We start from the raw sequence: 22,403 nt of genomic DNA, 5'->3' as shown, positions 1-22,403 counted from the left end.
GGGGACAAGGGGTTTATGAATATCTTTGCCCTCAGATAATGGGAACTGACTGTCATCTGAGAAGTTTTGACGGCAATAGTGTTTTCTCTTCCTTTCTTATGAAGTATTGTTAATAAGCACAGCGCTGCTTTATTTACAAACAAGGAAACATGATGTTGCTGTTGTTCCATAAAGACAATCTCAGGACGCGTGTCGTTCCGAGACAAGAGCGAGCGTCCTCTCGCGGTGACGTCATCAAGCCCACAGAACGCGACGCTTCATTAAAGCTGCGGTAGGCAAGGGGCAAGGAACTCGACCGGAAGTTGAAGTTGGCTGGGGGCTGCCATCTTGTAGCAGAACTTCACTTGCGTTAGCATTCCCATTGACTCCCATTCATTTTGGCGTCACTTTGACAGCGAATAACTTTACATCTGAGGCTTTTAAAGACTCTTTTTTGTCCATTATTTATTTCTAAAGATACACGAAAATGTATAAAGGGCTCCATTACCTTCTATGTTACATTATGGCCCCATAGAAAGAGTTTTTGTAAAAAATAGGCTAACGATTGCGTCATAACCACTCGGCTCTCTGTCGCATTACCGTACAGACAGGAGGAGAAGCTCGCAGCAAATTAACTTAATATGGCGTACGGGCGTTACATTTTAAAATACTATACAAAATAATTAATCAGAATACTTACTCCTGCTCACTCACGACAAAGAACTCCCCGCTCAAGCTCGCAGTCTCTGCAAGATTAACGATGGCAGTTTGCACGCACAGCCACTTCAATCTGGACAGGTTGTCAGACAGGTTGCTGACATCGTCAAGCTTCGTTTGAGTCTGCGCGTCAGAAACGGAAGTGCTAAAAAACGCTAAAACTGGGCTTCATTTGTCTCAATTGAGTTCCAATGGGGTCGCTGTGTCCATTTCTTTTACTGTCTATGGCGGTAGGTAACTTTTGACGCTCTAGCGGTTAATAAACAGAACTGCTTGCGTCTTGCGGAAGAACATCGTAGCCGGAACTACTTCTCTCTGTTTATGTCTATGAAGAATCACAAAGGTACTGGGTTACTCCGCCGCGTTACCCCCGAAGCAATATAAAATAGTCCGAATATAAACACTTATTATAGGTGCACCCTAGTGATTCAGGACAAGCTAAAAACACGGTTTGGAAAATGGATTCATGGTGTACTCGCTTATTATGTTCATTTTTCTACATTTTGAACACAAACAAAGTTAAGGACCGCAGCTCTGATTGGTTGTTTTTTACCGGGAGCGATGGAGTTTCTTCAAATGGCAATAGGACACTGGGAGGAGCCAGAGGAGCTTGATTTTTTTCACAGATTATCTGTCTCATATTCTACTGTCAGGACATAATGACAGGTTTAATAAATATGTAAAAAATATATTTTTTACAAAAGTTACCTACTGCAGCTTTAATGCGTTTATTAATGCGTCTTTAAATGCCTAATCTGACCTAAAATAATCTGATCCGCAGTTCCTGCAAATATGAGTAGGGTACCAGTCTGTTCGGTTAAACTATTGAAATCAATAATAATAATAATAATAATAGTTAATATAGCAAGCTGTGTGAGTCTATTATCTTGAACTGTTCATTACTTTTACACATTCAACTTCTGAGAAGAGATTGTCGAGATCGCTCTAAATCGTAAAGTAGATTGAAACGATGAGTAGGCTAATGTGAAAAGCGCTATACGAATTAATCTGAATTGAAATTACATTTGTAGACAAATGGAAATTGTGCCACTGTATGAATGTCTTCCAAAAATACAATAAAACAGAACATATATATTTTTTAAAGTGCCTAAACTTTACAAAATAGTGAAATAAAAGCATTTTTTAAAAACATATTCACACGCCACAACATAAACTGAAAACGAAACTACAACTACAGGTTTTACCTCAAAATAAACGACTGAATTCATCTTAGAAACATTACATTATTTATTGCGTACATTTACTCACTCTATAAACACTATTAGCAAACTTGTGGCTCATGTTTTAGCGTCTCCAAGCTATCCTGTTTAATCTGGAATTATAAGATTATAAAAAATTACATTCTGTCAAGATGCTTTGAAACAATGTGCAATGTGAAAATATACAAAATTTAATGCAAGTTCTGGAATCCAAACAAAGAAACTCAAACATAAATACACACAAGAAGCATAAAGATTCCCACACTCAAGTTTGTTTAGCACTTTACCATTGTATATATAACTCATATTAGCTATATATGACTCTTGAACTAATGTGCATCAACTAGGATAGTGTAATTGTTTGATGTATTTATATTTACTATAAGATTTACTTAAGAAATAAAGATTAAAGATCATCTGTAATTACAAAGCCAAACATTCACAATTAAAAGGTAAGACGACTTTGATTAAATGTACACAACTGAACGAAAACCTGCTAACTTACCTTTCACACTGACAGGTTAGCAGCTGAGCAGAGATAATAATCCATATTAATAATACAAATTTATACTGTATATGGAAAAATAAATCCATTTCAATGTGCATTCAGTAGTATCTAATGATTAATGCTACTGGAAATAAAATTACATTAAAAATGAAAGACATCTACCATACCATAAAACATCTACCTAATCAAATAAAATCTACATGTGAAACCGCTGATTAATTTTCCTATTAATGATCAGCGAGACAAAGAAAAGCAGTTCACTTTTACCTCTAAACACAGACAGTTTCACAGCTGAGACACACAATCTGTGACAAAATGAGTCCAGAAACCACAAAAACAGGCAAACATCTGATCCTTCAGTCTTTAGAACAGCTGCATGTCACTTTTATTTAAATAAACTCACTTCTTTTTTTCTCTCTTTGTAAAATCTCAAAAATCAGAACACTAAAAGGAGTGTTAAAGTCTCAATTGAAAACAAAAACAACAGTACAGACACATAAAAACACACATCTTCCAGCTGTTTGTAAACTCTGGACAGGTGGATAAGTTTGGCAGAGACGCCGTCACGCGCTCATGTCTTAAAAATGCTTGTAGATTCATTATTGCAGTTCAGCCGATACAAAAGGCTACATGAGTACGCTTAAAAAACACAAAAGAAACGGCAATCGCAGAAACCCGATAATGCCAATGTTGGTAAAACACAACCAGCAGTGTATAGTGCACAATCAACAATGTACAGCTGCACACAAACTCACAAACACAGACCAAAAACAGTAAAGTGCACACAAACACACAGTTTAGACGTCCGTCCGATCACGTGAAAGTCTTTGAAGATAACTTGTATAGCCTTAGCAAACAAATAAAAACAATGTACGAATCATATAAATGTGACAGCGAGCCTGACGAACAGATCAAGAAGGGAACAGTGGAAGGTCTGAATGAGAGATCAGATGCGTTTAAGACACACAAGTCCACAGGAACGCTGCGCTGGACGAGGAACGGAGCGACAGAAACATCGCCTGCGTGAACCTCCAAAAAAACAGGGAAGCATTTTCACTCCTGAATCCCACAGAAATAATGAGGAGCACATTTTATGGATAGTTGAAACTCTCTGCATTTCTCATTACGATCACGCAGAAAACTGCATTTTTTAGAATATTTTAAAATGTAAAGCATTTGTTTATTTCAATTTTAAGCTAATTGCATTACAATATTTAACTGTAATATAGGAAATTAGACAATGTCGTTACGGCAATGAGAAGTAGAAAACGTCGCACATTACAATACTGAAAATGAGGGAGTACATGTGCTCGGTCATCATTAAAATAAATCACAATGAAGAAAAAAAATGAACTTGTTCTAAAAATAGGCTTTTGATTTTGACTTGATTCTGGGGCGGAATGAGACCTAGGTGTTTTTTTGGTGAGTTTCACGCACCAGTCAGCTTCAAATGCTGTTGCTCTCTAATTAAATCAATAAATCTGCTGTCGAAGAGTCAAATAGTGCCAGCATAGCATCAAACTGAAATCAGTCGTTCAAGTTGAGCAGTGTGTTTGTGTGTGAGAGAGAAAGAAGGCCTTTAGAAACAGTCCCTGCATTCGAATATATGATAGCTTAACTCTGGCAATGATGAGAATGTCTGTAAGCAAATCCCTATGACGCTCACACTGCACCTGTGTGTGTTTAATATCTCACTGGATAGATAGAAAAGCCTGTCGACTCGTCCAGTGTTTGTGCGGAAATGTAGCTCTCTGAATGCGAGTGTTTGTTCGAAGTGTGTGTGTCTTAAAGTTGCAGTGTGTCGCCTGAAACAACTGCAAAAATAATGAAAACATACAGAGGCCACACATTACGCTATTTGGTGACTTATTTTTCATTCAATAAATAAAAATATACCTCAAGAACTTGTTTAATTTTACATTTAGACGATTTTTTTGCATTGTGATATTTTTAAGACAATTCCACTAGTATTTATTCATCACAGTAATATTTGTAGTACAACCTTTATATATAAATAAAAAATTACCATATATGCATTAATGCATTAATAACAGCATTTTGAATTAACTGGGAACTGTCATTAAAAATAATAATCACAATGAAATTTCTTAATGGGCCTAAAATAAACTTATGCTCAGTATAAATTATTTTTCCTTGGATGTTTGGGGTTAAAAAAAAAATGAAATGTTTTAATGAGATTCACCCTTGTCTTGTGAAAACTAGACTGAAATATTATGATAATGCATGGGCTTCCACATGTTTGGAAACAATCATTGCGTTTGCAGTTTGACGCACTTTAAACTCCACGTACCAGTATCTCAATAACTGACTGCTGTCAATCACAAACTGTCTGTCCCGCCTCCAAGCAGGTTGCCTGGCAACAACCCAGCCGTGCCGTCCTCTAACTGAGGACCGCCCCATAGGCTGCTGCCGTGGTAACCGAGAGCCACGCCCCCCCAGACCCCTTTCCCCGCCCCCTCCCCTGCGCTGTTGCTCCATTGGCTGAGGAGGGCGAGTCCCGGGGCTTCCACCGCGGAGCCGGCCATCACGTCCAGCCCCTGCCAGCCCACCGCCGCGTCTCCGTCCGCCCTGATGCCCACAGGACGCTCACCCTCTCTCGGGGCAGGCTCAGAGCCGGGCGAGCCCTCGGGTGACCCCGCGGCCTGGGAATGTGTGAAGTAACTGATGACGTCCTCCTCACTCATGAACTCGGCCAGGATGGTGGTGTTTCCCAGAACACACCTAAACATGAAAACACTTCAGATCACTAGAAAACTGACTAGAAAGTCCTAGCATTCATGTTTGACATTAATTCAGTTTATCAACATGTTAACACTTTCGGGGTGTTGGTGTGACCTGCATTGTGACATACTGAACTCAATCAGGCATGTTTTGCATCCACCAGCCATTTAAATGGCAGTAAATATAATTATAAGTTATTGATTTTGACATTGGAACAATATCAGTAAATTGAGCGCCTCTAAATACGATTGATCTGTACATCTACAGAAATAAAATATGTGACAATGAAATATATCTAAATTATGAATGAGAATAAAAAGAAAATATCATTGCATAAATTTTATAAAATGATGTAATTATACTGTAATTTTGCACGTTTCGTAGGTGTTGAGGACTAGTGAATCTCAGCCGTCATTCAGTACGAGTAAAATACTTAAGTACTGTTTAAATCAAATACTTACTCAAGTAACACTGGAATTGATGACCTGTAACTGAGTCATTTTTGTTTTAAGGTATCTGAATTTTTACTCAATTATGGTTTTCAGTAACTCTTTACATCTCTGCCTGACAGAGGCATTATAAACATGTAATTGACCATATCTATAATTCATTATTAATTTAAGTGTGTGTGTGTGTGTGTGTGTGACTCACATATGCAGGGCGCTCTGGGCTTTGGCGGCTTCATGAGGGCTGCAGTAGCGAATCAGAGCGCTGCCCTGCGTCAGGCCGAGGTGAAAGGTCAGAAGAGGGCCGTGTTGTAGACAGATCGTCTTTAAGGTCGAGCCATCGATCTGCACAAAAACCACAGGAAAACACAACAATGTAGTGATTTGCTATACTAAATATCCCGATAAATACAGAAAACCGCTTAAAACCGACATTTAAGTTGCAGCAAATGCTTCAGATTAGTGGTTGGCCGATATATCGGCCGATATTTGGCATTTTTCAAATATCGGCCGATACGTTTTTTTTTCTTGGCAGATGTGTTCAAAGCGGGACTTTTATTTTGACGGTGCACAAAGTGTTCTGTGAGGGTTAGGTGTAGGGTTGGTGTAAGGCCATAGAATATACAGTTAGTCCAGTATAAAAACCATTATGCCTATGGGATGAACTCACTTTACACAAAAACAAATGTGTGTGTGTGTGTGTGTGTGTGTGTATACAGACCTGTGGCGTGAGGTTTCGCAGTAACAGCCATGATTTTCCCGCTGAAGCTCCTCCATCGCTCCACTCTGAAGAGCACGGGACATGAACAGGTTGATCTTCACATATACCTGTGTGAATGTGACGTGTTAATGTGTGCCTGCAGTACCTGATTTAAAGGGCGGCTCTGGGCCACTGGCTCCGCCCCCCCAGGCCCTGGGCATCCAAGGCCCCTCCCCCGCCCACAGCTGCTTCTGACTGAGACCCGGAGGGGGGCGGGACATGTGAGCAGCGTTGCGGTTGGTCCGCCATGACTTGCCGTGTCCGATGGGCTCCGGCGGCCAGCTGGACTTCTGCTCGGAGTATTTAGCTGGAAACAGCACGAGGAGATGCGAAATGCTACGAACATGCTGAATACCATTTTACTGAAAATGCACAAAGGTATTTTAGCCAGCGTTACCTGTGCCGTGAGCAGCGAGGGGTGTTTCTGAGGCACTGTACGGCCAGGCACCAGGTGAAGGCATACAGGTGTTCAGAGAGTTTGACCCTGATCACACACACACACGGTTACACTCTCAAGCATGCATCGCAGATCACATTTCTAAAGCCTCAAAAATGAAAAAACTTTGCTCAATAAAACTGAACGCAGTCTACTGTATGTCTTCTGCTGTCTGATTGATAGATTACACTTTTTCTCTTTTACTAATTTTATGTCCTTGCTTTTTGTGTGAAATGAGGGAACAGATCAGTATTTTGTGCACATGATTTAAATTGTTTCTTGCACTCTCCCGGTCTCAGTACCTGTGCTGTCTTGCAGCAGATGATGCTCGGCGTCACCGAGCACGGTGGATCCCATTATTCCCGCAGGGTTCATGTAGGGGTCAGGCTCGGGCTCGGGGCTCTGGACACCCTTCCACGGGACGCCCGGCTGAAACTCTAAGAGTGAGATGACATATTAAAGCAATGAAGGCATAAGAAAGTCAAACACTTGCATCCTGTGAGGCTCATGAAGTTGGGTGACTTTAATATAATATCTGACATAAATACTGAGCTGGGCTGAATGTGATGGAAAAGTAAAATGAATCAAGTATTTTCACCAATTCAAAACAAGGAAATCACTAATACATGCAAGATGTGGTCTGAATGTTACCTGGAGGCCAGGTGGGGTTGATGGGAGATGTGTCGACTTTCCCTCCAGCGCTTCGGTGCCAGCTGCCGCCCAAAACATCGTACTGAGAGAAGGAGGATCCACCGGCCTGCTGGACCGGCCCTGAACACACAGACACAGAGCTGAACACCCATCCAATCACTAACACAAACTCCTATTCTCGGGTGGGAATTCACATATTTTTAATAACAACAACATTCATTTATTCCTTTAATTACATTTTTGAATAAAACCATCCTCTAGTATCATTTAAAGCAGCACATTCCAATAAAATCTGCTCAACCGTGTAAGACTCATTCATTCATTCACTCATGTGTTTGAGGAGGTGAGGTCCTGACCTGTGAAAGCAGCAGGAGCTTTGCTGTGCAGCTCAGATCCTCCCATGGCAGCATGCACCGGCCCATCAGGCTGTTTGTGGGCGTTCATGCCCAGCTGGTGGAGGTGTGCGTCTGGGTGTTTGGGGACGTGTCCTCCCATGGGGGGCGGAGAGAGTCTGGGCCCACCAACACCCTGCTGCTGCAGAATTGCCATGATCCGCGCCAACTACAAAGAAAACACACATCAATGAAATGCACTTGGCCCATACAAAAGTTCTTTCAAAGCATGAGTATTTCCATTCCAGTTTAAATAACTACAAATCCTAAAACAATAATTTATTTTTAGAAGCAACACTGGATAAGATATTAAGACTTATTATAGATTTAATCTCGATTGTAAGGTTATATTGACTTATTTATACATAAAAAGTGTAAATCTGCAAGTTTTCTAAGTAGAGAAAATACCTGAAAGCAGGGTCCAAGTTAAATCCAAAAATAAGACTGATTACTTATTGGCTAACTGCTAGTTGGTCAAACTCATACTTAAGACATTGTCTTAACATAGAGGCTAAGCTTATACTACTGGCCGCAGGTCTTAATATCTTATGCATCTTGCTTCAGGCATTTTTAGATACTTTAGCAAGAAACAATAAAAATAACTAAAATGTATTAACATGTTTTAACTTCAGATTATTGAAAGTTCACTATTGCAGATATTTCAGTCAAGACATCAGTTAGTTACAATAATTTCATAGGAAAGGTTTTTTTTTTTATTAACCATTTAATGAACCCATAAACAAAATATTTCAGTCGGCATATGCATTTTATGATTTTTATCGTATTTGATGTATCAGGCTTTTATGGCTCATTTAGTCTGATTCAGTCAGAATATGAAAAAAAACAGCTCAGATTTATTCAGAGACTCAAACGGAGCAAAAATATGCAATTTAGTGCAGATGCCGATATTTGCTGATACACAATCCTGACTGAGAGGTCATGAGAAACAAAAACGTTCCTAAAAAGGATGATGGTCATATTAGATACTCACATTTGAATATGACTTATAAATAGACAATTCATTAAAATTAAGTTGCTTCAGTCCAGTAACTGCTCATCTTGAATATTATTCAGTAGGGGGCGCTGTGCTGTTTTTGGGTGCTGTACCTGCTGTGGGTCATACTGTTGTCTCACAGGAGGAGGAAACTTCCTCTGATTCAGAAACTGTTGCTGCTGCTGTTGTTGTTGTTGCAATATGAGCTGACAGGCCTGAGATAATGTACATAAAACAGTAAAACAACACCTTTTTTAAACACCTTACATCATAGGACTGAATGTGATACATACCAGTTGAAACTGTTGCATGTGTGGATGAATGCCACTGAGCATGGCGAGGTGTTGGGGGGAAAGCTGTGGAGGGAACATGCCTCCACTAGGGGGCGCCATTGGCTTTAACATTGGCCCAGGAACCTGCACAACAACAGAGAAACCATGGTATGACTGTAAGCTATTAAACATCCATTTATCAGTGTTAAAACCAAGATCACAAACTAACCTGAGGCGGCAGGAACTGATGAGGCACTTGTGCTCGTATCCCAGGGGAAGGGTTTAAGGGGTGCACACCAGCCTGATGAATCCCTCTCAATGGAGGAATCCCACCACCGCCAAACATACTATGACCTCCAACCTTCAAAACAACAGCAAAGAAGTGCAATTGTTAAAGCTTAGGGGGAATTCATGGCCTAGTGGTTAGAGAGTTTAACTCCTAACCCTAGGGTTGTGGGTTCAAATCTCGGGCTGGCAATACCACGACTTAGGTGCCCTTGAGCAAATGTCATCATACTTGGTTGAATGTCACGTCACTTAGGGCTTTAAAGGATTTTTAGTTAGACTTCCACACTCATGACTTTGAACAGCCGGAATGAAACAGAAGCTACAATGGACTTCTATATGGTGACGTACTTTTGAGGTTGCTCCAGTGTCTCTCAGGACTGGAGTAAGTCCATTTGCTCTTCGTTCTTAAGAGTGTTTCTGCATTTAAATGCCATGGGATATTTGTTTCAGTGAAGATGGGATTGGATGTGTCTCAGTACCTTGTCCAGGTAAGGTCCGGTCTCTCCGCATGGCGTCTCTTTGGAAGTCTGTGAATGGAAAGCACCCCCAGTCCTACCGCCTCTCCGTATCTCACCATCATTCATTCCTCTTCTGTCGTGCCTACTATCGTGACCCATACTGGAGTCTTCATCCTGTCAAACACATGCAGCATATTTCTATAGCAGCAGCACACTAGAGCAGATCAGCAAAGTGGTAATGACGAACTTACCATTACGCTCATGTTTGAGAACTGCCGAGTCACAGGAGATGCCCACGAGTCCCCACTGTTGCCTTTAAGAGGGCTCTGTGGGACAAACCAAAGGGTTACTCGGGAGTCAATAGTTTTCCCTAAGTCAAAAAGGCTTGGTGAGGTCAAACAGATCTCCCAACATACCTTAGCATTGTGTCTCCTTGCCCCCTGACCTTGTCCCCAGCCCCCGGAGTTGTATGTGGACATGTTGCTTTGAGATCCTCGACTGCCCCAAACACCAGAGCCACCATCCTCTTCCTCCAAACTGGAGTGTCGGGACACATTCGAGCCCTCGTCACCCCATCCCTCTTGCATAGACTTTGAACCTTAATAGCAAATATGAAGAACAGCTCAAAATTAAACATGGCTGCCATGATTACCTAATTGTGAAAAGACTTAATTATCCAGCATTACATTTAGATTTACTCTCATTATCAGGATCAATTGTTACCATTTAGAACATTTTTGTAATGCTTAACATTTCCGTTCATCTACTCTGCAAATGTGTGTGTGACTGGTTGTAATAGCAAATCACCAAACCAAAATAATATTAGCGACCAAACATGCAATTATGCCCGGCAATTTTGGACCAGTTGGGATGTGTAATCTATTTACAGGACACAACATTCAGTTACCTCCAACAAAAAACAATTTGAATGTACATTCTATTATTTAAAATTAATAAACCACAATTATAATATCAACGGAAATAATCAACAATTAGGATTTTTGTCGTAGTCATGCAGCCATTTGAGAAATCAACATCTTACATCTTACAGGTATGCTCAGGGTTGCCAGATCTAGAACAAAACCAAGCCAATGGGCAAAAAAAGGTATTTCAATGACTATCACAAACTAGCCCACATAATCACTGTATAATAGTAGTTGTGAACAGTGTGTCTCATTAAGTATAGTTTTATCATTTGTAGAATATAAATTGGGTAGAATATTTCAATACAATCATAAATTGTGCAAAGTTCCCAACGTTTAACCCACAGGGAAAAATTCTGCCAATAGGTTAAGATAGGCCCAATTCCTTGCGAAACCCACAGACTTGGCAACCCTTGAGCATATACACTTAGACGGTCTCTTACTACACTTAGTAGAATGGGAATGCATGTTTCCCCATCCTCCTCCTTTCCCTGGATCACTGGATTCCCCCCAACCATCAAACGACTTCCCCCAAGCAGCTGTACTGCTGTCCATGGACGAATCGGAGGGATCACTGCTGCGTGCCCAAGTCGCAGGAACTATAAGATGAACATGTGCTGATGAATGGGATGTTTCTCTTTCAAAATGATTTAACTGTTTCAAAATGCACTGCCGGCTTCTTACCAGAAGTCTTAGATGGAGCTCCAGTCTGTCTTCCAGACGACTGCTGTTGGTCCTGTGGGCTGTTCTTATCCCACCGATTGACGGCTCTGCTGTAGCGTGACGGATCTCCCCATGCAGATGTGCCATCATCGATTTCCATCTTCCGGTTGATGGACTGCGGTGAGGGTTCATCCCACCCACTCGGCTCTGCAACTAAAGGCATCTGAGGGATGGGTCCACAGGTCCACCCAGACCCCTTCCTCTGGTCGTCTGTCTCTCTTGGACGACCCTGATCCTGCAATGCCTTTGGATATTCCGGCATTTGCTGCTGGGTTTGTGATTGCTGCTGCGGTTGTTGATTTTGGGTTTTAAGTGCTGCTTGTTTGTTTGGTATCTGTGATGGAAGAAGCTTCTCACCCCATCCCTGGTCCTGTTTGACACTGCTGCCTGCCAAGCCACCACTCCGCTGTCCCGACCCTTCAGGTCTGCCCCATAACCCTTCATCCTGATTCTTGTGGGGACTGCCTCTCTCCTCATTCCAGCCTCCACCTTCGGGTAATTGAGTCCACTCACTTCCGCCACCCTTGTTCCACCCCGTCCCATCCTTCCTGCTAGTATCTTCTACCTCCTGGCCTTCTCCCCAACCGCTCACATTGCGGCCTTTCCCAACACTTGTTTCTCCATGCCCAGTCCACCCTTGAGGTCTTCCCACCTGGCCAACCTCCTGCTTCTGCATTTTCGAACTGGAAAAGTCAACTGTTTCCTGCCAGCCTTCCTTACTACGGGTGGTGTGCTCTTCTGCATCCCAGCCAACATTCCCACTCTCACCCTCAAAGTCCCATGCAACATTCTGCTTGATCTGGGTCTTGCCCCATCCTGTGTTGCACAGTACTTTAGGATCCAGGTTAGTGTGATTGATCATGGTCTGTAAGGCTTCCTCTGGCGGGAGGGCCTGACATTTGGAGGGGCTTTGGACCAGATTTTGGGCATCCTCATTGCTTTCTCTGACAGTTAATTCTCTCTTAGAACCATTCCAATCATTATCTGCTTTCTGATTGTCATCTTTTGATGCCATGCTGTCCACACACATTGAAGAGTTCTGAAATCTATCTGTGCTTACCTCAGAGATCTCTCTCACATCCTCTTTTGATGCTCCAGCCGCAGAGTCTGAGGTCCATCCTGTAGCTGCCTGTTTGTTTGAACCTACCATATCTCTGTCCAACACTTCGTGAGAGATAGCAGTGCCACCACCTGAACTTCCACTTACTGCATCACTGCTCTTCCCAATAGGGTCTTCTCCTGTATCCAACACTTCCTCATTGGAGGCTCCATCATCTCCACCACCATTTGGTCCAGCTTGAAGCTCCATCCAATCTCCTGTAATGTGTTGTTCTTTTTTGCAAAGTGTCTGGTACAGTGCACTGGCTGGACTCAAGGGTGTGGGAGAAGATTCCTCAGAAGCAGTGTGGAATAAGAGTTTTCGACTGGAGGATGCTTCATCGGGGTTGTAATTTTGATTTAGACCTTGGGTGCCTTCTTGGTCTCCAGAAAGCAGCGGCACCTTTGAAATAAAGTCTTGATTGACGCTTTTAATGGATTCTTTATTCTCAGAGTGTGAAGATGCACGTCCTATCACACTGGCATCTGCATATTCAGAGAGTTGAGAAGAACTGCCCTTTCCCAGGCCATCAGACTCATCAATCCACGAACTGAGAGAATTTGGAGTATGGTCACTATTCCATGAGCTTTCCGGTCTAGGCCATTTCTCAACATCAGAATTATCTTTGTCCATTCCCTGAGCGGAGAGTTGACGTCCTGAGCCCAGCCCCCATGTGTAATTTGCATAAGTGGGAGTGGCAGAGGCGTCAGATGATGAGTGCTGAGAAATTGAATCTACTGTAGGATCTGGAAGAGAAAAATACCCAATATCAGAAAAGAACAAAAGACAAAAAAAATCCCAACAACAACCACATGATTTATTTTCCAGAAATTATACTTTTATTACAGTAAAAAAAAAAACACACACACACAAAATTCTACACATCACCTGGCCCTTGGAGATTTATTAAGCATTATAAAAGAACCTCACAGCTCTGTTGAATTAATTTTATTAAGTCCATAATTTGCCCCACCTGAATCATCAGCTTGCTCCTGCAGCGGACGTTGGGGCATGGTGTCCCCTGTGTTTCCGCCCCCCAGCAGCATGCAAGACAGTGGCGGCTGGCCCCTCTTCAGTAGCACTTTTGGTTCCTGTTGGTTGCGGAAGCGCGGAGGAACCTCACGGGGCATGAAGCGCTGGGACACCGTGGAGGGGGGCTGTCCGTTGGCCACAGGGGTCCACTTTGCATTGTTCCCTCCCTCAGGGGGGTCCGATGAACCCCCAACTACACGACAGGGGGAGTTTTTTTTGTCAGAACCGGGTTGTAATGAAGCAGAAGAAAGAGTGACGAGGGATGGAGGAGATGGAAATAAGACCAATTCTGAAAAAAGCAGAGAGGGAAAAAAAACCTTGCAATGCATTTCTTAACATTTCTGAAATCTGAACTAAACTAACTAAACAACACAGGACGTGATGTGATGCATCCTGATAAAGCACAACAGTGACTTCAGTAACCAAAAATATTCAGGCAAACAGAAAAAAAAAAGTTTTAAAGAGCCGAAACCATTGAACAAACTGTTTACTAAGTATATTAAGCAACACACTTCAACATGATATATAACAGAGAACTGGATTTCTCATGATGTCATAAAAGTGAAGCTTTTACCAGTGTCACACGTACACTTAAAGACATGAAGCTTTATTTCCAAGATGATGCATGGCAAGCTTTGAATTAGGGCTGCGCAATATAGCTAAATAAAACCGATACAGTGATGTGGCTTAGTGCGAATGTCACATTGCACGGGCTACGATTTAAAGCATGCTTTAGATCAAGAATGTAACTGTGTTTCAGATCTGAGATTGGCTTGGTTTGTTTACTGTGAATACAGCTGTTCTGAGATGACTTGACAGTAAAGTGAAAAGTGAAAGTGTCATGTGTCCAAGTATGGTGACCCATACTCAGAATTTGTTCTCTGCATTTTTCCCATCCAAGTGCACACACACAGTAGTGTACACAGAAACAGTGCAGTGGACAGCCAATGCAGCAGTTGGGTGCCTTGCTCAAGGGTCTCTCAACTTCAGTCGTGGCATTGAGGGTGGAAGAGAGTGCTGATTATTCACTCCCCACACCAACAATTCCTGCCGGACCTGACGAACTTTGGGTTACAAGTCCAACTCTCTATCCATTATAATACTGTCGGTTAACGGTTAATAATCGGTTAACAAGTTGTCGTTAGGAAAAATAACCGAAATGAACATCCCTAACAAGGATTAGTCTACTTTATATTTAATTTATATAGTGAAAAATGAAAAGTATAAGCAGATGCAACAAAATCACCCTCGTAATGCCTCGTTTACACTATCAGTTAAATGTGACCCAATTTAAGTTTTTTTGCTCATGTGACACAGATCAGATCTGTTCTATGAACAGGGAAAAAAACTCATGCATTCGGATATTCCAAGATCAGTTTCAAGCCTTATTCATATATGGAAATAAATCGGATATAAATCAGATTTGTGCCATATATGTAATTCATTAAAACTGCAGCAATATGGTACTTTTCCGCAGTTTAATGATGTCATATATGCCCCATGCTGGCAAATGTGCAAATTCACACAGGCTATTTTGAGCTACAGGCAAAAAAACTATAATAATAGTAATTAAAAAAAAAAAATGAGAATGCTCCAGGTAAAAAAATAATAAGAAAATAAATAAAAAATAATAAATAATAATAATAATAAGAAATGGGGAGGACTTCACTCTATAGACTATTGCCGATTGAAAAATGCAGAGCACTAATTCTGATTATGCGTCAACATGTTTGGCCACATCACGTCACTTTCACTGTGTTGGTCGGCATTGTGCAGCACTTTAACGATTTCAATATATTCCGTATTCTGCCCAAAAAGACCATAAACATTGCAGATAACATCTGAAATGATAATTCATTTACACATATCTTAAAAACCATTCCCATGTGATTGATGCACTTTAAATCAGGTGATTTTATGCCAGTTTTTTGGCTGTCAGTCAGTGATGCCGTCTGCTGGTAGGGACTAGTAAGATCGATGACGGCTTGAACACTTCTGGTGGTTTCACCGTCTGATGGCAGTTTAGAGCGCAGCTGAGCGATCCAGACATTATAGAGATCAGTGGGTTTAAATCAAACTTTACTTACACAAACCAAGCACAAATGCTATTTACTAACCTTCTGCGCTGTCTTCAGAGTCCTGTAATAAAAACAAACTGCTCGTCAGACGTTTGCATGCACATACACAGCTAATGGGTGTTTTGTTGAGTATGTACAAAGTTAAACCCAGCACATGCATTGCCCACCTCCTGATGACTGCTGTCTCCTGTCTTATGGTGACTGTCTTCCATGAACTGCTGCTCCCTTCCTGTTCCTGTGACATGACACAAACCACATTTATCAAGGCTCGAAATTGTGACCATTCGTGTGAGTTCGACCAGTTTTCACTAAAAATGTTCAGAGTATTTGCCTTCTGAGTGTGGATACAGTGACCTGTCTCAAGCTACATAACCATTTTAAGCTTCATCTTTCCATTTTTAACTTTAATGCAGATTTTAGATTGGTTAATATTAGCTGTCAATCACCCAGTCACCGCTTTCGGCTGTCAGGTGTCAGGGAGCTAATTTGCTTGATAACAGCCCAAATGTCTTACTATAATCGACCAATTAAATATAAGAATTTGACTCAAATAATATTGCACACTTTTAGAGAAAAAAAAATGGCTTTAAGGTAAAAAATGACCATCAAAGGTAAAAATCAATTTAAACTTATTGGAAAAGATAAATTTGGGTCACTGTTGTGAACTAACCACCACACAGAATATGAAGAACATAAAAATGTTTAGCAGTCATCTGTCCACTGTAGCCCTAAAGATATCAGCACAGTAACACTCATTCATATTATAGTATAAAATCCTAGAAAATAGAGATATCATTTGTCAATATCGCACACCCCTAGCTCCCAGCCGTTTTGTGCAACTGGCTGAATGTAAAATTTAACACCGTCTCCTAACCCTCACTAAAGAAGAGTTTAATTATAGGTTGTCTGTCATGTTCTCTCTCCAGATTAGTTTTTTCTTGTGGTAGTCAGCGACTGAATGATTGACAGCTAACATTAACTAAATGTAATGATACAATCTGTTAACATATCATTTGTGGTTGCGATGCTGCTAGATTTTTGGTGATTGCTTTGGTGACTTTCTGAAGTTAGGAGCAACAGTGCTACCAAATAAAAAAGTTCATTTCGAACCCTGCCTTCTATCTCTGTGGTTAACTGCCCTGTTTTATAGAAAGATCTAGTATGCCTCGTATGCATGGCATGGAAATCTTTGCATCATGGCATATCATGAAGCAGTAAAGATTTTATTCTACTATTTTTGTGTTAATACTTGCAAACTTTCTTACACAAACCCAAACGTACAACAACACTCTGATGACAAATGGTACAAATACACAGATACATACATCATCGCACTGAATGATGATTTTACATCGATATTATTTCTCCAGTGTACGTCAAAGACCATTGTACTGTATGAAATGAACGGTCTATTTCGCTATAAAGGTGATTTATACATCTTTCTGCTTCAACTTATCAAGCTAACATGCTAATTATGGCGCATTCACGCACAAACGTTCAAACGCACAGAAAAATATGCTTCGATATCAATTAAAGCAACTAGAGAAGGGCTACAAGGATAACTTCAGGCCACAAAATGTATGCAAGTCTTCTATGCGTTGAATTATTCAGCGGTTTTCGATGGTAAACATATGAAGAGATCAAAACTAAATGCAGAACTGAAAATACATTCGCGGCGTAACAAAGACAGCCTTCAGACACGGCTCGAACAGATCGTTTAATGTGTATACGTTTGTATTTTGCTGCTAGCGCGACATATGGTGTGTATGTTTGCAAATGTTTGGGTTTGTTTTGCTCACCTCAGTAAGTCCGGCCAGCAGCTGCGCACTGACGCTGCGACGATCAACATCCGGGTATCAGGTCACAGAAACACGCGCACGCGCACCGGGTAACGATAAAAAGGAGACTTAGGTCTCAGCAGAGCAAAAGTTGGCGTTTATCACCATGTGGGTGGTTTAAAACCTTTTACTGTCTATGTTTAAAACTGCTGGGTGTTTCTGAATCATTCAATCTAAATGATCCCCCTTACCAGGGGTGGTTCTAGGAGAGTGGAGATCTGGGGCTTAGCCCAGAAAAATCCATGTATGTGACTTTTTTATTTTAATAAATCAGAAAGATTTACCTTGTTTAAAATGTACAAAAACAATAAAAACAAAAACAAATTTAAAACATTTTATTTAAAGTATTGAGGAAAATACATTTGCTTTATGCAAACAAAAATTTAGAATTGCAAAACAAATGAAACCGCGGTTTTGCAATACATATTTTCCATGGTCATATCTATTAATTTATTTGCAGCTGCTTTGTTTGTCAGTCTAGTTTGAGCTTGCGATACCATTCCCTGCTAACACACGACGTAACAGTTACGTAACGTACTGGTAATTTTTGGTAATTCCATGACTTACCAATTGACAACGTAACTACGACGTCGCATTCCCGTAATTTTATTACCATCACATTACCAACTCGCAACGTCGTCAGTACGTCCTTCCAACGTGACATAACCAAGAACGTCCCAGACAGGTCCTCTGTTGGTAATATATTGGTAACTTCATGACTTACTGGCAACTAGAGTTGTGACGTTCGCGAACGAACCGATTCTTTTGAACGGCTCATAAACATGAACGATGGGAGCCGAGTCGCGACTGGAGAGGAGCCGTTCTTTCTATCGTTCTTTTTTCCTATGCGTGTTCATACAAATGAGCTCCTCCAGGAGACAGAACAGTTATAGAGGGAGGGGCGCACCCAGCGCAGGCCAACCCTTTATAGCGTGATGATATTAGTTATTAGTTGTGCATGCATTTACATTGCATTTTGTGTTCATTTAAAACTTATTTTAAAATCATTAAAAATGTTCTTTTGTGATACTGTACTTGTATAGAAATGTTTCACTAAAAGCTGTTTTCCACAGACATTCATTGCAGCCCACTTTGTTATTGTTCATTGACTTGAAGGGGCTGATGTCCTATTTGCAAAGTTTACAGTAGTAATAGTATGTAGTATGTAGACATTTCCATTTTATTTATTCTAATTTTATCTACTTAAAAAAAAAAAAAGTTTTCTATCAAAATGTTCTTGTGTGATAACAATGTTCTTGTGTGGAAGTGTTTGTAGTAAAAGCTGTTTTGCACAGAAATTCATTGCAGCCGGCTTTGTTTTTTATGTTTATTTGTGAGTAGGTATTGTATGAATAACATAAGTCAACGTAGTTTTACACACACACACACACACACACACACACACACTTTGTACTAAAGGTAAATCAAAATAATGATGTCACTGTCTAAGCAGAGGGATTTGTGCAACCCTTTGGAATATAGTCCACACATGAGAAATGAGGTAATAATCAATATTTCAGAATAATTCAAACTCAGATATTGGTGTGTGATATCTGAGCTTTAATTATTTGACTACAAATCTCACCTCATAATACCTCCCAGTGATTATTTCCAGGATAAACTGAGATGCCCCCAAGCTGGCTTCTTAAAACTGACTAAATATTTAAAAAGAGCCAAAAGAGCCATTCTTTTGAACGGCTCTTTGAAAGGAACGGATCGCGAAGATCCGGATCCCCTCAAAGAGCCATAAATCCCATCACTACTGGCAACGTAACTACAACGTCGTATGCACGTAATATCATTACAATATTTTTTGTACGTTCTTTATATGCTCTCTGAGTATAGAGCTATTTAAAAAGTGTGATTAAACTTCAGACACAAGATTAAACGTTCCTTAAAGATAAAATATGTTTATTTTCAACAAGTCAGAATATGGACATGCTTTTAAGCTTTTAATGACGTGACATAGAGTCGCGCGCTTCCACAACTGACGCACCGCGCGCACAGTATTGACAAGAAAAGAGTTGTGAAACTTTCTATCCCGTATGGAGTTATAACGTGAAATAATGACACAGACTGGCTCATCATCTCATCTGCAGCAGAGACTGTTGTATCAGAAGGACAGCGCGTTTGTTTGAGCCACTTTTCACTTCAACTGTGTCTGACAGGAGAATTTAGCTTTCTGAGGTGAGTCTTACAATTTATAATAAATAAGTGGGTTGATAAAATGTATAAAACAAAGTAAAAACAAAAGTCTAACGTCGCTAAAACCTTTTTTTATTATTTTACTGTTTTTATTGGCCTTCTAGCCGTTGAGTTACCATGGCAACCGCGTACACATCAGCTGCTGGAGAGGAGAGGACTCGTCTGACATTTTTTCTGTTTCTCGTCTGTTATACCAAAGAAAAGGCCAACAACTGCGACAGATTTGTTAAGTAACACGTTAATATTATCCACAGTCTACTTTAAGTACTTTTTATTAATATTTATACCTCTGTGATTATGGTATTTTTCTTGAAATGTCTGCTATCAAGTATTACGCTAGCATAGAAACATAATTAACGTTATAGCATATTAGATTTGAGCTCTTAATGAAAGTTTGGGCTTTTAATTACCTCTTATGCGTAAAGGATCGGTTTTGATTGCTTTGTAAATGTTTTTGATGGTAATATGTCAATAGATAAATGAAGTAAAGTTAAGCTAATTAATTTAACCTAAAAGTCTGCACTGTAGAGTCTATCAGTGACGTCACTTGCGGTCTAAAATGGGCTGAAACTATTTCAAACCACTGTTTCAAGCTTGTTCTGATTTATCATTGTAAACAAATATTGATAAAACATTTTTTTACAGTGATTTCAGGAGTGTCTTAAAAACCCTCTAAAACAGAAGGGAAGTTCCAAGAAAATGTCTAATGGGAGCTGCTGACAGAGATAGAAAACACAGGTGATCCGAGAAAGCTTATTAAATAACTTCATATTTATTTTTTACAATATATCATCATGCATCTTTAAAATCTAAACATGTGAATTCCGGTATCTTAAGATGTTTTTGTATGTTTTCCATATTACTATTTTTCTTTTCTGCATTTCCCCTCTCTAGTTTGTTTATTTCTAATAAGGAGCTGGAGGCCCTGAAGAAACAGATCCATGATATTGTGGAGAAGCAGGCCCAGATGAGCAAGTGGAGAGCTGTGCTGGAAATATTCAGGGGTTGATGCTCATAAGTCCAGGGTAAGTATACAGCTAACCCTCCTACCACCTCTACTCTGTGTGGTTCTCTGCAAAGGCCCGGTGTACCCAGGACACGATCTTCCCAGCTGTCCTTCACCGTATTTAACAGGTGAAGGACCTCTCTCCATCCGCCGTCTTCAGGATCTCCACCAGAACCTGATTCGCTCCACTTCGCGAGACAGAACACAATGCTGTGATCATCGGAGACTCCATCGTCCGGCACGTTCGTGCTATGTTAGCTGTTCCAGTGTTAATTTTGATAGGCATTTTTGATTTAGCATTAGTCTAAACTCCAGCAAACTACTGTTATAAGCATGAGCCCCATCAGACTGGTCGTGTCGGAGGTGTTTTTTTTAAAGAAATCCTCAATGATAAAATAAATATTTCATTTTTCTCTACTCCTTTTTCGTAGAACATGCATTTTCACATCAATTTATTAAAAGTAAAAAAAAAAAAAAAACATGTTTAGGGCCCTATGAAATGTTTATTTTTTTCCCCAGCATATTATTTTTTTATTATTATTGTTAACAAATTCTGTATTTTAGCATGTTTAACTATTTGAATGCATAACACAACTTAATTTATTCATTTTATTTTTTCTTAAAGGTAGCCTTACTGACATAGATATAATACCTCAAAGTGTTGTTACTGACCACTTCCTTGTATCGTGCATGCTGCATATTACTGATATTAACTATATTTCCAAAATGAGCATTATGAATGTAAGAGCCTTACATTACATTTATAAGAATCATTGTTAATGTTTGAATTGTATTTCAGGGCAGTTTGTGAAGACAGATAATCAGGAGAAGTCAGTTCTAGATCCTCCCTCCACACCAGACCTCTCTCTCACAAGGATTGCTGTCTACTAGCATATTGTGTTCTCTTCAGACTTCGGGGAATGCAGATATTACTCAGGGACACGAACACTTGAATATTGAAAGAATAGAGAAAGTAAGATATATTATATATATATTTTGATATATTTTTGTGGCAGTGTGTACTGGCCATAATGCTGTATGATAGGTGTGAGATTCATTAAACTTGATTTGGTATAATACATCTGTTCATAAGCTATTGGATATTAATTTCAATTAATTATTTATAGTGGTTTGGTTAAGGGTGTGATTAGCTGATGTATTATTGGGGGAGCTTGTGATTAGTTGATGAATGTGTGCATTGCTAATGATAATATTTAAATGCAATGTGCTGAGTGCTTACTAAGACTTGCATGTTTGTGCATAATGTTTTGACCCTGGATGCTTACAGAAGGGTATAGATATTTAAATATATGGAAATGTATTTATTATTAATATATCTCAATCTATGTGCTTCTGTTTGGGCTGAATGCTTTTATTCATATGTCGCTGTATATCCTGTTTTTATTAATAATCTGGGTGTATTATTGTTCATATTTGCTTGTAAATAAATTAACTGAATTCATTTTGAGTATTCATCATTCACAGCTGCTGAAACATACTTTTAAATTAGTTTGGGCATATGAGGACATAAATTAGGTTCAATTGCTGCATGTCCGCCCATAGAATAATTATAAAAAAATGACCAACTGATTACCAGCACACGACCACCGGTCCGCGACGTTGCTACGACGTCGCA

The 22,403-nt window shown here is 40.1% G+C and overlaps 1 protein-coding gene and 1 long non-coding RNA gene across 3 annotated transcripts; one reads left to right on the top strand and one right to left on the bottom strand.

Moving 5' to 3' along the window:
• Positions 1–2,779: 2,779 nt before the first annotated feature.
• LOC113048810 (trinucleotide repeat-containing gene 6B protein-like) lies at positions 2,780–17,614 on the bottom strand. Its single transcript, XM_026210683.1, has 20 exons — positions 17,518–17,614; positions 15,886–15,953; positions 15,758–15,779; positions 13,582–13,929; positions 11,471–13,354; positions 11,230–11,385; positions 10,280–10,461; positions 10,115–10,189; positions 9,885–10,037; positions 9,347–9,478; positions 9,139–9,261; positions 8,959–9,060; positions 7,816–8,020; positions 7,460–7,579; positions 7,111–7,245; positions 6,770–6,856; positions 6,479–6,679; positions 6,334–6,398; positions 5,818–5,957; positions 2,780–5,166 (listed from the first exon to the last, which is right to left on the bottom strand). Exons 2-20 carry the CDS (start codon positions 15,928–15,930, stop codon positions 4,764–4,766), a joined length of 4,578 nt encoding a protein of 1,525 aa, XP_026066468.1. The 5' UTR covers positions 15,931–15,953; positions 17,518–17,614; the 3' UTR covers positions 2,780–4,763.
• A 1,717-nt stretch (positions 17,615–19,331) lies between these two features.
• On the top strand, positions 19,332–22,183 carry LOC113048803 (uncharacterized). 2 transcript variants are annotated; one of them, XR_003276539.1, is made up of 5 exons: positions 19,332–19,743; positions 19,866–19,986; positions 20,407–20,499; positions 20,656–20,786; positions 21,567–22,183. It is a non-coding gene; the product is annotated as an uncharacterized LOC113048803 (long non-coding RNA). The 2 variants fall into 2 exon arrangements; XR_003276538.1 differs by lacking the exon at positions 21,567–22,183 and having other exon boundaries at positions 20,656–21,229.
• Positions 22,184–22,403: the final 220 nt, after the last annotated feature.

Source organism: Carassius auratus, chromosome 3 (genome assembly GCF_003368295.1).
Source record: "Carassius auratus strain Wakin chromosome 3, ASM336829v1, whole genome shotgun sequence".
Lineage (NCBI taxonomy): Eukaryota > Metazoa > Chordata > Actinopteri > Cypriniformes > Cyprinidae > Carassius > Carassius auratus.
Note: the sequence above shows the minus strand (reverse complement) of the source record. Positions and strands in the feature narration are given on the sequence as shown.

Bases quoted from the DNA above. Each gene is read 5' to 3' on its own strand.
- LOC113048810 (XM_026210683.1), bottom strand. From the start codon at position 15,930: ATGGAAGACAGTCACCATAAGACAGGAGACAGCAGTCATCAGGAG. The intron at 9,262-9,346 runs GTTAGTTTGTGA...GTTGTTGTGCAG, and splicing joins ATCAGTTCCTGCCGCCTCAG to GTTCCTGGGCCAATGTTAAA. The intron at 8,021-8,958 runs GTACAGCACCCA...TTTTCTTTGTAG, and splicing joins AACAGTATGACCCACAGCAG to TTGGCGCGGATCATGGCAAT.